Consider the following 16,101-nt stretch of genomic DNA (forward strand, 5'->3'; position numbering starts at 1 on the left):
GCCTTCTTGTACCATAGAGACCCTTCTGAGCTATTTACCATTATGAAAATTAGAATTCCATTAATAGCTTTCCCTTCTTGTTTTTTAGGGTGATAATGGTCTTCCTGGAAGAAAAGGAGAAAAGGGTGATGAGGGATCTCAGGTAGGGATTTAAAAAGGAAGAACATAAAAATTGTACTGGGGATTAAGGGTGTGATTAACAGAGTAGAATACTCAGTCAGCTATTACTACAAAACTGTTTTGTGACAGTCATAAAACCTCAATCACATACAACGATGAACATTTATTTGTTATGTTTCTGAGGGGTTCAGCTGATTGAGGCTGGACATGGCTCAAGTCTGTAAGGTGGCCGGCTGCTTTACTCCATCTGTCACTTACCCTCCTGGGACCGGGAGCTAGACTAACCATGCTAGCCATGACCTTTTTATTTCCATGGCAGAAGCACAAGAAAGCAAGTGGAAACATACTAGAACTCTCAGGTCTTCTTCAGACCTAGGGTCAGAACTCTCTCAACACTTGCATCTCTTTCTGTTGGCCAAATCAATGCATATTGCCAAACTCAGAGGAAGGGAATCTTGCCCACCACAGTTGGAAGTCATTGTAGAGTTACATGGCAAAGGACACAGGAACAGGGAGAGGTGAAGAACTGGGGCCATCAATGACAAGCAACTACCATAGTAAGAATAGAAGTGGGGTGTTGACAAGGGTCAGTGGTGCCAGGCAGCACATTGAAGAGTGAATGTCCCTCATGCCCACCTAGAATAAATACCAACAGCAGCCATATTTTCATCCTCTACTTTGTCTTTAGAGTGTGAACAATTGAGTCAGAAACAACCATCTTGGGCAAAGTGCATATTCTTTCTGAATCTCAGTTGCCTTATAAAAGAAAGATAATAAGGAATACCTGGTTCATAGAATATTTGTAAAAAACAAGATGACAAGTGTGTCTGGAACACAGAGTTCACCACTGTGGCAAATAATTGAGTTCACTATTAAATTATTTATATGGTGCTTGAAACTAATTTTTTCGGTTGTTCATCTTTTCAACTTAAAAATAGCCTTGGTAGAAAAATATTTAATTATTCACACCAGGGAGAAGAAAAGCTCTGTTGTTATTAATTTTATTAAAACTTCTTGTCTTGTTTTTCTTCTGATTTGTATTAACTTTAGGGAAGCCCAGGGAAGAGAGGGACTCCTGGTGACCGTGGAGCAAAGGGCCTGCGAGGGGATCCCGTAAGTGCATGGGCTGCAAACTGGAGTTAGGGCTTGATTCCCATCCGTACTTCTGATAGGGAGTCTCAATTTCAAGGTACTACAATAGTAACCCTGAGTTTAAAACACCACAGGCATGATTGTAACATTTTAAATTCAGGTACCTGTGCTAGATCCTCTTCATATACTGAATGAGTATGAGCAGTAAAAAGCCCTTACATGTCTTTTGCAAATGCAATTTTGTAAATACATACTCAGAATTGTTTTTGTGCTTCAAAACAATGAAGAAATTCTGGTCCACTTCATTATCTTCCAAGCACCTCAAAATACAGACAGAATGACAGAAACAAAGCCATGTCTTTTTTTTTCTGTTCTTGTGTTAGTCTGTTCTCACATTGCTAATAAAGACATACCTGAGTCTGGGTAATTTATAAAGGAAAGAGGTTTAACTGACTCATAGTTCCACACAGCTGAGGTGCCCTCACAATCATGAAGAAAGAGCAAAAGGACGTCTTATATGGCAGCAGGCAAGAGAGCTTGTGCAGGGGAACTTCCATTGATAAAACCATCAGATCCCGTGAGACTTACTCACTACCACAAGAACAGTGTGGGGGAAACCACGCCCATGATTCAATTATTTCCACCTGGCCCCACTGTTGACATGTGGGGATTATTACAATTCAAGATGAGGTACGGGAGGAGACACAGCCAAACCACTATCAGTTCTCCCAGAATTTTTCTCAAGAATATCAGTCTCATTTCCTGTAACCCAGGCCAAGTAGAATTATATTAGGCAAAACTTATGACATAAAGGCACAGCCTGTGCAGGAGCACAACCCAGTTGAGTAGGCAGGACCCATGTTAAAGAAAAAAAAAAAGATACTCACCAATATATAGGGAACATGCCAAGTCCGATAGAACATCAGTACTATAGGATTTTCATCACCATACCCACACTTAAGTAAGTCTCTAAAACCTTAATGAATTAAGATTTAGCTTTGTTTTAAAATGTTTATTGAACTGTAACATACATCAGAAAAGTCCCTGAGTTAAAAATACACAGCTTAATGAATGTGAATACACCTGTGTAGTCACCACCAGGTAAAGAAATAGAACATTACCAGCATCTCAGAAGCCCCCTCATGCCCACTGCAGCCACTACTCACCTTCCCCAAGGTAATCACTATCCTGTCACTATAAATTAGTTTTATGTGTTCTAGAACTTGATGTAAATGGAATCATATAAGTGTCTGCTCTTTTTTTCTGGCTTCTTTTGCTTTATACTCGTAAGATGAATCAATGTTGTGTATAACAATAGTTCATTCAATCTCGTGGCTGCATTGCATAGTATTTCATTGTGTGAATATACCATGATTTATTCGTTATACTAATGATATGTGGGTTGCTCCCAGTTTTTGCTTTTATAAATAGTGCTGCTATGAATATTCTTATATATGTCTTTTGATGCACTTTTGTACATATTTATATTGGGTCTATATTTTAAGAGTAGAATTTCTGGATTATAATGTGTATGGCCATACTCAGATTGTCTTTACAGTCAAATGGTTTTCAAAAGTTTGTATTTATTTATACTCCCACTAGCAATGTATGAGAACGGTATTACACACTCATCAGAATGGTTACAATTTATAAAAAACAATACCAAGTGCTGATAAGGATGTGGGACACCTGGGAATCTCATGAGGATTTTTGTTTTCTTTAATATAACCTCTTGTATACAATGGGTTGATCAGAGAAGGAATTTGATGCAATATATATGAACATGTAAATGTTAGGCAACTGTATTTAAAAACAGAGGAATTTGCGCATGAAGAAAACATTGTTGACTAAGTGACATCTTCTGATAATGGTGTCCTGAGAATTTTCAACTTCAAAGAATCTAATTTAGAACCAAAGAACTATCCACATAATAACCACAACTTAGAAATATTAGTTCAAATACAAAGATGTTTCAGTCATCCATATATGATGACCAAAAATTTATTTGGGGCATTGCTATATAACCTCCACTGATTTTGATCAGAATTTCTCCTAAATTGTCTGCTAAAGATCGTGTGATTGTGTAACATATTTTAAAGAGTCTGAATAATGTAAAGAGCTTTCTATTTTAAAAGAAATGCTCTATGACTTCCAACTGTAAAACAACTCTATGTTTTTTTACATGTGGCTTCAGTGCATTACTATTTCAGGAAAAATTGGGGATAAATAAATAGAACACACACGATCAGTTTATTCTTAGGAAAGCATGTAAATGATGCAAATTTTTGAAACCCTAAGTTTATTCAGATAGGATTTATGATCGCATGGAAGTGTATTTGGCTGTTTGGAATTTCCCATCTTGACGAGCTGTTTGGAATTTCCCATACTGACTGGAAGTGTTTGTTTAATGGGTGCAGCACACCAACATGGCACATGTATACATATGTAACAAACCTGCACGTTGTGCACATGTACCCTAAAACTTTAAGTATAATAATAATAATAAAATTAAAAAAAAGAAATATTGGGGGAAAACAGTTAAATCATTTGATCTATAGAGGCTATAGTAAGGTTCATTTTGACAATATATTATTATAAGCCCATGTTTAATTGTAAATTTGTGTAAGATAATGATTTTTTACCCAGTTGTATACATATAGAAAGACTAAATTGGTTCAGATTCACATTGACCAACTGTCTATATGCAATTAGGGTTATTCTATTCTGTAAAATGTGCTGGTATACGATTCTTTTTATGTTATCTCTTCAAGTAGTTTAGAATTGAACTACAATAAGGGGCTTTTATGTCCAGTGAAATAAAATTCTGGACTTTACGTGACCTTCCTTTTCCTTCCTTGCTTTTTCCACCAAAATACAATGTTCTGATATTGTAATTGAGGTATACCCTGCTTGGAGAACTTAAGAGATAAATATTTAAACTTAAGGAAGAAAAAGAAGATACAGAAAATGATATTTGGCTTTGGTAGGTGGAGGAAAGAAGCAATTTTTCACCTACATTTTAGTAATATCAGTGTTATAAAGTAAATTCCAAACCCATCTTTTTCACCCCATTAACTTATAAGCTCTGTAAGTACAAAACCATTTGTTTAAAAAGCTTACTAAGTATCTGGAACAATGATATGTCCCTGCTGGTGACCGCAAATTACTTGTTGATTGATGAAGGAAATCTGAGCTGCTATCAGCCCAGCAGCCCCATAGCTGGCACTCAGCAGGACTGGATAATTGTTGTCCTCTCTCAATTTATTGGAGCATTGACTGAATTGACTAGCTCAATTGATTGTCTCAACATCATGGAGACACAGCTCTGTTTGTGGTTCATACGACTCAAGCAAGAAAGACTTTGGTTTCGCCTGCTAAAGAGAATATCCCACAACGTATGCTTGTTGTCAGTGAGTTCCCGGGAAACAGTTGCATGAATAGTGGGGAAAATTCAAAATTTCAGGATTTTTTGGAAACTGGAAAAGTAGGGGTGAACATGTGGGGGTAGCATATGGGAGTGCCCAGGTGTTCAGGAAGAGAAAGAGGGAGCTGGTGGCAGGTAGAATCTTCAGTGTCACTTAGTGTGCTTATTACATTATCAGAGTGGAACCCATTACAAATGTTTGTCTTTTCCCAAGGGTATGGTAGAATAAAATCTACCAACTCTCAAGTGTAACTTTGCCTAGCCTCCAAGAAAAAAGAGGAGAAGTTAAAAGAAGGGGTGGCAGTAACAAGAGGGATTTCCTCCAGACCCAGGGTAAGAGTTGCCATGCACATGAGTCACATCACCCTGGCTTGCTTTGGCTGTGCCTTCTATGGAGAGCTCTTTCTCCCCACACACATGCTTTAGGTCTCCATTCTCTCTCTGATAATGTCAGACACAGGAGGAAAAGAAAATACTTGTAAGCCATCTGTAATTTTAACCTATTTCTGCTTTCAAATGGGTTGGACTTGTCAACTTCTCGAGAGTTAGCTAAGTGTTATACATAAATTATATTTTTAAGGAGAAATGTCCAAATATATTAATTTTTCTCTTTATTTTCTATTTTTAGGGAGCTCCTGGAGTTGATAATAGCATAGAAGGACCCACAGGCTTGAAAGGAGAACGTGGAAGACAAGTAATTACGTGGGCTTGTAAAATCGTGATGCAACAACTGTGGAGCTTAAGTTCTTATTGGTAGAATATGAAATGCTTAACAAAAAAATTGAAATCAAAGTGAATATACTTGGTACAGAAAAACCATTATTAGGAGCAAAATGATGTTTTCTCCTGCCTATGTACTACTCTGGGATTTGAGAAACATTCTTGCCTCCCTCCTCTAAATTTGGGGTGACTTGATTCACCAAGACACATCCTCGAGGTCTTCATGAATATAAACATTGGAACTCTAACTTAAAATATAGGGCTAGCTGATAGAACTGTGCTAGCAAAAGAGTTGTTGGCCTTTCCAGTATCTGGAGGTAACATACCCTAAAAAGACATATTAGTAGTACATTATAAAAAGAACAAGATCTGGTAGATAGACGTGGTCCACACAATCAAGAAAAGTTCTTGGGCTTAATCTCATAAGTCACAATGTGGTCATCAAAACCTGTTTTCAGTATTTAAAAATAGTTATCTAAAAAATGTGTTACTGGATTTTCTTGGATAATGTTCCCTTGATGACTGTACCTAGGAAAGAAGTATGATATAGTGGAAAGAACTGTGCTTTGGAATCAGCACTGGGTCCTATCTCATGCTCCGTTGCTTACCAGCTCTGGATCCTGGGATACTTTCTGTAAAACCCAATTTTCTTATCTGCAAAATAGGGTGAATAGCCTATTTTAGAAGGTCATGATGGGAATTAATGATATTTAATTTAATGACATTATAACCTTCAGTAAATATTATCTGCCATTATTAGTAAGTGGTAAATGTAAGTCCCATAGAAGACTCATAAATTATTGCATACTTTTGTATCTAATGATCATCTCAAGTGATCATCTAGTGATCATACAAGTCTTTTTGTTATGAGACTTTATTTACAGTAAGGTAATAATCTGTTTGATTAGCCAAATGGATCAAGCAATTCAAAAGTAGAAATCCAAACCAGTAGTAGCCATACCTGACACATAGTATGCTTTAGTTATCCACACTGTGGCAACGTGGTAGGGATAGTTTGAATTATCTGAGACATGTACCCCAAATACAACTTAGACAGTAGCGATGAATGATGAACAGATGAAGCCATGTCATTAGCATTTTTTCCTGCAATTCCTCATGACTTATATAGAAATGTGACTTATGATCAGTAGAGTTCATGCCATTTTCCAAAGGAAAGGTAACTCTCTCATTGGTGTGTGAACCTATCTATCCTCCCTGGAGTAAAAGTTGATGTTAAAGAGAAACTCTGTCAATGCTGCATAATTACCATCACACATCTGTCTGTTCCTTTGACAGGGTAGAAGAGGCTGGCCAGGCCCCCCCGGGACACCAGGCTCCAGAAGAAAGACAGTAAGAGCCCTTCTAGACAAGGAGACCCACTGTTCTGGTGGCTCATGTTGTGGTGAAAAAGGCTGACTTTGGGGGAGTGGGTGGGATGGTTCTGCTGGAGCTCACTACCTTGGGGAAACTAACTTAGGACATCTCGCAGACCAGGGCTGGCAAAGGACTTGGGAAAGCCCTGGAAGCTGAGGTAGGAAAGTGCTGACTGCAGAGCAGATCACCAATCAGGAGAGAGAGCTGGGCAAAGAAAACCAAAAAAACCTCCAGCTAGGGGAAAAGTGGTCAAAGTGTGGCCTACTAGCTAGGTTGAGATCACCTGTGATAGCGTTTTAAATCCAAATTCTATTCTTTCTTTGCCAAATTGTATGACTATTAAGAAAAGTAAGAATGGTGATTATTAAAAAGTCAAGAAACAACAGATGCTTGTGAGGATGTGGAGAAATAGGAATACTTTTACACTGTTGGTGGGAATGTAAATTAGTTCAACCATTGTGGAAGACAGTATGACAATTCCTCAAGTATCTAGAACCAGAAATACCATTTGACCCAGCAATCCCATTACTGGGCATATACCAAAAGGAATATAAATCATTCTTCTAGAAAAACACATGCACACAGATGTTTATTGCAGCACTGTTTACAATAGCAAAGACATGGCACCAACCCAAATGCGCATCAGTGATAGACTGGATAAAGAAAATGTTGTACATATACACCATGGAATACTGTGCAGCCATAAAAAGTCATGAGATCATGTCCTTTGTAGGGATATGGATGAAGCTGGAGCCATCATCCTCAGGAAACTAACACAGGAATGGAAAACCAAACACCTCATGTTTTCACTCACAAGTGGGAGTTGAACATTGAGAACACATGGACACAGGGGAACAACACACACCAGGGCCAGCTGGGGGTTGGTAGGGCAAGGGGAGGGAGAACATTAGGACAAATAGCTAATGCATGTGGGGCATAAAACCTAGATGAACAGTTGATAGGTGCAGCAAACATGGCACACATACACTTATGTAACAACCCTACATGTTCTGCACTTGTATCCTGGAACTTAAAATAAAAATAAAAATTTAAAATAGGAAAAAAAAAAAGGGAAAGAAAAGAAGTCAGTTCTGGTACAGGCATATCTGAGAGTGAAATTGGATCACTTGCTTGTTGGGGGTGCAGTTTTGGTTTGTTTTTTATTTTATTTGTTATTTTTTCATTAAGTACTTTAAAAAATTTGTGTGCAGAAAAGCACAGAGATGATAAAATATTCAATAAGAAGAGATAACTTTAATAAAATATACTTATATGCCTACATCAGGGTCTAAATTAGGCTGTCTCGTTTCGTTTTGCTAGGTTTTCTTTCCATTCTTTATGTAGTTATCCAGCCTTCAATTTCCCCCACCCCCTCCCAAATAGAAAATGTTTTAAAATTAAGCACAAGTAGAAACTACTTTAGAATATTGCATTTATTACACATTGTCTTTTCTGAGCAGAAGTTTATAGAGCCAGCTATTATACTCCATCGAAAAATATTTTTTTTTATCTTGGAGCATACCCGTGTTCTTTGCAAGGCAGAGAAAATGAAAAGAGATCGTTTAAAATATGCAGAATTTGATTGCTGGAAAAGTGCTTTACTAATGCAGTTTCAATGCTTATAAAGAAATGCATTTGCTATTCATTTCACTTTCTAAAATGGTGTAGTCAGCTTATATACCCCTGGAAAACATTTTCAACTTAAAGAATATCATCCAGGAAATCCTGGCATGTTAAGGATGTACTTTCACTGTTTTATAGCCTCCAGGGGCTAATGCAATATTGCTATGCATTATTTAAACCACACCACTCCCATGAAATATGACCCCCATCTTGGGTTATAGATTCAGCCATGTCATTCAGGAGTAAAAGTGGGACTTCAGTTGAAATGGCAGAGTAAAGCTATTTTCACACTATTCCTCTTACGTGCATCTCACCAAAAGCAACAAAAGAAATTAAAAATGGCAAAACAATAACCACAGCTTCAAGCTGCAAGTAATGACAAATACCGGCCAACTGTTTTTAAATCTCAACCCTAATGAGTAAGGATTTAGAAAGCTGATACATCAAGTGTGACCTCATGCAGGGATCAGATTTCTTCAAAACTAACTGCAATAGTCCTGAAAAAACTGGTGAGCAAAATCCAGGGACATGGTAGATTTTGAGTGAAGCAGGGAGTATACACATAGGGCCACAGTTCAACAGAGGAGGCAAAATGAGAAACTGGAAAGTATTCCACTTTTATTATGTACAACTAGCAACCAAGGCCATGGAGGCTGCAAACAATGAGGAGAGAGGTAACAGTGTCTATCACAACACAGAGAAACTATGACTTAAGGGGCTTCATATGAGTGCCATGAATCTCTTAAACATCAATAGTAGAAGGAAGATGTAGCTCTAAGGAAAAAGAAATCATTCGTTTGATGAGAAAGTGTTTGAGGCAACATATCTGTGTCAAAGCCACCAGCCCTGTTCCAGGCACACATCCCCATAATTTCTTCAATAAACAAGTGGTCCTATTCAAAGATGGTGAATGGTCAGGAACATTAATAATCTTTATTAATTAGATGATTAATCAGGACATAAAGCTGAAAGAGAAAGAAAACCATGGGCAAAGGGCAGATAAAGCCTCATTAGAAGAGGAATTATTCAAGGAAAAATATGAATTCTGGCAAATAGTTCTCCAGAGTCTCAAAGAAGTGAAGATAACATTATTGCTCTTAAAGTTTGAAACACAGACAATAGAAAGTGAAGAAAGCAAGTTGGCAGTGCTTGAGGAGAAATGGAAGGGAAAACGGTAGAGATGTAAGACATGTTAACACCTGACATTTCTATTCTTTGTTTTTTCTTCAAGTAAAATTAGATGTAATATTTTAATTTTAAAATAGTTTAATATGGTTGCTTTTTAATAAAACACTATTTAGAATTTTATCTGTAAGAATGAGTATAGAAGATGTCAGGAATCATGATTAACATAATATTTCTAGATGGAGGAATTGGGTAATTTAAAATTTTTTTCTGTATTCTCTGTATTCAAATATCTTTTAAATCAGCATGCATCATTCTCATAACAGTAAAGTCATTCTTTGAGAAAGTAGAAAAATCTAGTGTTCACTGCAGAACTCTAAAATGAATGTTACAATGAGCATGGAGGACTTGTCAGTGCACTTAGGTTCCACTAAGCGGGTAAGTGATTGGAGGATGGCCAGTGGTAGGAGTGGCATGTGGGGAAATAAACAGCAAATCTGACCTTTACTCATTTGAACACCTACAGTCCACCAGCAACACTACTAAATACTAGAAATAAACTCAACTACAAGCTTAACTAAGACTATCTTTCCTGTCAAGGAACTTAGAATCATGTTGTAGAGTGTGGTTTCTCAGCCTCAGCATTATTGGCATTTGGGTTAAACAATTCTCTGCTGTAGGGGGCTAGGCCTCCGCCCATTAGCTGCCAGTAACACCCCTGACCTGTAACAATGAAAAATGTCTCCAGATATTGCTAAGTGTTTTCTGGGGAAAGGGAGGGTGCTAAATCCCCCCTTTCCTGCTGAGAATCACTTTGTAGAGGGGATGGACCTGTAGAGCTAATAAGCTGTTACCAGTGCTATGCTAGCAGACTATAATGAATTGGGGGAAAAGGCAGGAAGGACGGACAAGAAGGAAGAATCTGGGTTAGAATGTGGTAGTTCTGTGGGGGAGATGAGGAAGAAAGGGGGAGCGTCTCTTTCTGAGCCAAACCTGAGAATTAGAACAGATTCTTGTGCCAAGGATAATGAGAAGCAACTGTAGCCTCAAATTAATGCATATCCTTCATTCCTAGTTGGCCTAGAGGGCTGTTAGTTATGACTTGCCCTTTTCATCCCTCTTGGCACTCGTTTACAGGCATTCTGAAGTGGTGTCGGACAATTGTTCATCATTGTAAATGCTTGCCATTAAGACTCAGTATTAATGTGATGTTTTACCATTCAGAATGTTCTGCTTTTTTCCTGATAATTCTGTGTCCTGATGGTTCTATATCTAGGAAATTGGGCCCTGTAAACAACCAGAAAGCCAGGCTTTGGGGGAATGAAGGACTGAGTACCCTGTTCTTGGCCATCTTCTTCTCAGGTCGCTTTGGGGAGATTTTCTTTCCTGATGTGCCCATTCACAGTCTGTTTAAAGATAAGTCAGGTTATCTAGATGTGTTATCAGACATTTGCAAGTCGTTGGGTAAACCATTAAGATATTTTGGAATTTCATCTTTCTCATATAAAACACTTGAAAATTTTAGGCAAAATTGCAAAATCATCTTCCGTATTTCCTTGTTTTCTGTCTCTCACAGCAACCCAATATATCTCTCCCATGACTTTCATTTGGAGCTTAAATCCCAAGTAACTGGGCCGGGCGTGGTGGCTCACGCCTGTAATCCCAGCACTTTGGGAGGCTCAGGCAGGCGGATCATGAGGTCAGGAGATCGAGACCATCCTGGCTAACACAGTGAAATCCCGTCTCTACTAAAAATAGAAAAAAATTAGCCGGGCGTGGTGGCGGGCGCCTGTAGTCCCAGCTACTCGGGAGGCTGAGGCAGGGGAATGGCATGAACCCGGGAGGCAGAGCTTGCAGTGAGCCGAAATCGTGCCACTGCACTCCAGTCTGGGCGACAGAGCGAGACTCCGTCTCAAAAAAAAAAAAAAAAAAATCCCAAGTAACCATTAACAAAGGTGCTATGCGATCGTTTCTAGAGATGTTTTCATTATTTGTGTGAATGGTGCATTAAAGTCTTTCTCATCCATTAGGCTTATAAACTAACTAGGGTCAGGAGTCAGATTTTGTTCACCACCACCCAGCCCAGTTCCTGGAAGGGAACAGGAACTCAATAAATATGTGTTACAATAATTTATTTTCAGCAAGCCCTTTCAAAATCAAACCTTAAAGACACAAGGGGAAAAAATGTTTGTTGATGATGTTTGAAACATTGCGACAGCAAGCTGGAGATAGATTTTTGAACATGGAGGTCTGTTCCACTTCTGTTAAACATACTGGAAGCTCTTTATTTTGCTTGAATATAAAGTTCCATTCAGTTCCTCTTACCACAACCAGATGTATCCACCTAAAGCTGGGGTCTGACCATGTACTTTTCCAGCTCCAAAAACCCTAGTGGCTTCTGCTAAATGTTGTAGGGACCTTTCAGCCTAGTAACCCTGCTACTTCCCTTTCTTCTCACACTTTTGACACAGATGGCCTTACTGCTGCTACCAAATATGCTTCCTGTTTTTCTGTTTCTACTTCATAGCTTAGGCTGTACCTCTGCTGGAAAGACTTGATACATCCTCTGCCTGTAGGACTGCTACCCATCCTCTGAAACACCCATCTCAAAAATCTCTTCTTCCAGGAAGCTTTTCCTGATTTGACCAACTGGATATGATTGCTTTCTTTAAAACTTGTATTTCTATCTTTCCCCTTTTTTATGGCATTTGCAATACTTTGCCTTGTAAATATTGGTAATATTTATCTCCCTCTCCCAAACCCAAAGAATGAGGGTCCCCTGAGGTCAGGACTGTGTGTGTGTGTGTGTGTGTGTGTGTGTGATCTTTATGCTCCCACATTTCCCATCTAGTGTGTTTTGTGGGTAGTATATTTTTCAAATGAAAATATCTATTGCTATTTGTCAAATGGAAATATCTACTGATATTTTTCTGAATAAAAGAGAAGTGAATTGAATCAGAACAGACAAACCCATGTGCTGAAGGAATGGAAACAGCTTATCTTCCTCCCTCTGATAGAAGATTTAGGGTTTCATCTCAAGATGATTCATCAGTTTTGTAAAAATAAAATAAAGACCTCTAATCATTTCCCCGAAATACAGTCTGTTTCTTTTATAACAATAGCGTATTGGTCCGTTTTCACGCTGCTGAGAAAGACATACCTGAGACTGGGTAATTTATAAAGAAAAAGAGGTTTAATGGACTCACAGTTCCATGTGGCTGGGGAGGCCCCACAATCATGGTAAAAGGTGAAAGGCATGTCTTACATGGTAGCAGGCAAGACAGAATGAAAGCCAAGTGAAAGGGGAAACCCCTTATAAAATTATCAGATCTCATGAGACTTACTCACTTCCATGAGAACAGTATGAGGGAAACCACCCCCATGATTCACTTATCTCCCACTGGGTCCCTCCCACAACATGTGGGAATTATGGGAGCTACAATTCAAGATGAGATTTGGGTGGGGACATAGCCAAACTATATCAAATAGACTTTGACTGAAATATGATTAGCAGAATTTAAAGTTTGAAATACTGGCCTCTCAGAGAACATCTCAAATTTCAATCAAGACAATTCTGATTTTATTGAATTTTGCAAATGCTGGGTTTTACTTTTACTATAACATTACTGAATGATCCTAAGTTAGACAACAAAATGTCATGGTCTCTTGATTTCCAGGTCTATGAAATATTGATCTAGAATATGTCTAGACCCTACACTTACATATGACAGTGGCAGGAAAACTCACTTGATTATGTAGTATCATTTTGATTGAATATTAATATACTGGATTGAGTAGCTTTTGAATGTTTGAGATAATTCTTTCATTTTTCTCAGGTAAGCATATTATTTGGCTTTTTAAAAATAAAATTAGTTTGGCCATCTTTATGTCTGAACTTAATCTATTATAAAGTACATGGAATCAGTTATCCCAGTTTTTCCTCTGGCCTCCTGCCTCTTGGCTAGTTTACCCCTGATTCCTGGATTCCTTGGTAGTGCTTAAGGAAAAATAAAAGAAATAAAATTCAAATAAGTCAATTTGCAGCTTGTGAACAGCTCTAGTAAAAGTTTAACAGAGAACAAATTATTGACCACAGACTGTTCTCGTAAGTGTCTGTAGATTTCAGTTGTCTATTATTTCTATTGTCAGTTATTTCAAGGACACAAATATTCAGTTGCCCTAGGATAGAAATCTAGATTTAGCAGTATTTTGCTTTCATGATACAGTGGAAAATTGAATGTTGTAAGCACTATGTGGGAATTGTTATGTATTGGTGCCTTAAAGTGTCCATTATGAATTTAAATCATATATAAAAAGCATTTTTTCTGAATTAATGATATCCATCTTTTCTTCTATTTTAGGCAGCTCATGGCAGAAGGGGACATACAGGCCCACAGGTACAATGATTTTTCCCCTTAACTCCAAGTAACAAATACTGCATCCAATCAAGGATCTGGAATAAAGTCTCTAAACTTCCCTTTTTGATGATATTGGTTATGGAATAGAAAGCTGGAAAAATTTTAGGTTAAGATTTTAAGAGTTCATATTTTAAAATGATGTGGGAACTTTGGTCAAAAACCATAAAAAATAATGGCCAGAGATGTACTTAGCACAATTATTGTTAAATTTAACTTTGCTTGGATTTTAAGTACAAACTTGAATAACTTAGTAGATGACCCTTCTTTTACATTTTCATTTAACTTTGGAATCTTACAATTATAAAAAAACCCATATAAGCCAAAAGAATACAATAAAACTCTTGTACAAATTGGATATTCTGAGTATTTTGTTCAAAAAGTTGATTAAATCAAAAACCATATCCCATTCTCATTGTGTATGTTGGTGATACATTATGTGTGTTTCATGAACCTATAATATTTATGAAAGAGTGGTTGTGACTTATAATTTTATAAAACACACATCCTCAGATTAAAAATACAATGAGGATAAATAATCCACTCTCAATGGCAACATGGTGAGACTCCAGAATGTTAAAAAGCATCTTAAAAATTACCAGAGAGAAAAGATAGCTTTACTCATGAAAAGAATGACAAATTAGATTGCAGCAACTTCTGTTCAGCAATAATACATGCCAGAAAATAACAGAGTAATAACCTGAAGGTACAGTGGAAAAATAATCGTTAACTTAGAATTTTATACCTAGCTAAACTATGTGTAATGTAAAATAGACACTTTTAGACAAAGAGACCTTACCATCCAGACATTATCCCTCCCTCCCACATACTTTTTATTATCTGTTTCTGCTTCTGTAACAAAATACCTTAAACTGGTAATTTATAAACAACAGAATTTTATTTCTTATAGTTCTAGAGGCTGGGAAGTCCAAGATCAAGACACGAGCAGATTCAGTGTCTATTGAGGGCTTGCTGTTCACTCTAGAAATGGTGCCTTCTTGCTGCATCCACATATGGCAGAAGGGGCTGACAGCTACCTTGAACCTCTTTATAAAGGCACTAATCTCATTCAAGAGGATGGAGCCCTCATGACCTAATCACCTCCTAAAGGCCCCACCTGTTAATACTATTGCATGGAGGATTAAGTTTCAACATAAGTGTTTTGAAGAAATGCATGCATTCAGACTACAGCACATTTCAAGTTTAGACTTCAGCAAAAAGGAGAACCTACCCAGTAAAATGGCATGATATAAATGAAATGAAATTGGAGAGAGAAGATGTTAAAAAAAATTTTTCTGATTTCTAGGAAAAGGTATCTGTAAGTGACATTTAATCACATCCAACTATATAACAACTGAAATATAAACTTAGGCTCTCCTAATAGTTGCCTAAATTATAAACTTCTTGAATTCGTTATGCTTTTTATAATTCTTGTCTGTGACAGAATTCAAGAACAATATGAAGAGAATGCTCAACTTTTGTTCCCTAGATATTTAATTGATTTGAATATACATATTAATATAATCGTGTAAGATGCTTGAAGATGTTTGAAGAAAATGTGAACTAAATTTTGAGTGTTTTTAAGGCCACATAGCTAAGTTAGATATAATACAAATTTTATAGGAAAGGGGTGGGGGCTGCATGTGTGCATGCATGCATGTATATAAAGATGGAAAGGAAATACACCAGCATACTAGCTATGGTTATCTCTGATGAGATTATAGATTTTTATTTTCTTTGTATTTGCATTTATTTTTCACCTTTTTTTTGCAAAGATCCTGCATTGACATTGTGACTGAAAAAATATTTGTAAGCTTGCAGGTAAAGGAGACAAAATGTTCAGGAAACAGTGTTAACAGATTGATTTTTTCTCACCACAGGGAACAGCAGGCATCCCAGGACCAGATGGACTTGAAGGCTCCCTGGGACTTAAGGGCCCTCAGGTACATATCAAGACCAATCAGGGTGTGAGAACATAAAGAAGAATCTGGGAATGGAAAAATCTGAGGACCTGATAGAAACCCTCAAATCTCCCTTGCAGAATTCCAGATGTTTAAAGTTCTCATGGTAATAAAGTAAAGAAGCAACACAGTTTCGACTCATGCAGCACTTGGTCTGCTTTAAGTTTTGTCCCAGTCAAGAAGTGAAAAGTGAATGAGCAAACTAGGCAGTGGTCCTTGTGTACTGGGTTCAGGGTAAGTAAGATAT

The 16,101-nt window shown here is 37.5% G+C and overlaps 1 protein-coding gene across 1 annotated transcript in view; it reads left to right on the forward strand.

The window, feature by feature from the left end:
• LOC101152234 (collagen alpha-6(VI) chain) overlaps positions 1 to 16,101 on the forward strand; it is a 155,867-nt gene that overhangs the window by 75,468 nt on the left and 64,298 nt on the right. The window contains exons 17-22 of the mRNA XM_063704177.1: positions 89 to 142; positions 1,171 to 1,233; positions 5,265 to 5,330; positions 6,653 to 6,706; positions 13,840 to 13,875; positions 15,774 to 15,836. Of these exons, the coding sequence (XP_063560247.1) occupies positions 89 to 142; positions 1,171 to 1,233; positions 5,265 to 5,330; positions 6,653 to 6,706; positions 13,840 to 13,875; positions 15,774 to 15,836 (336 nt within the window). The remainder of the gene's footprint in view (positions 1 to 88; positions 143 to 1,170; positions 1,234 to 5,264; positions 5,331 to 6,652; positions 6,707 to 13,839; positions 13,876 to 15,773; positions 15,837 to 16,101) is intronic.

The sequence above is a fragment of the Gorilla gorilla genome, chromosome 2, assembly GCF_029281585.2.
Source record: "Gorilla gorilla gorilla isolate KB3781 chromosome 2, NHGRI_mGorGor1-v2.1_pri, whole genome shotgun sequence".
In the NCBI taxonomy this organism is placed as follows: Eukaryota; Metazoa; Chordata; class Mammalia; order Primates; family Hominidae; genus Gorilla; species Gorilla gorilla.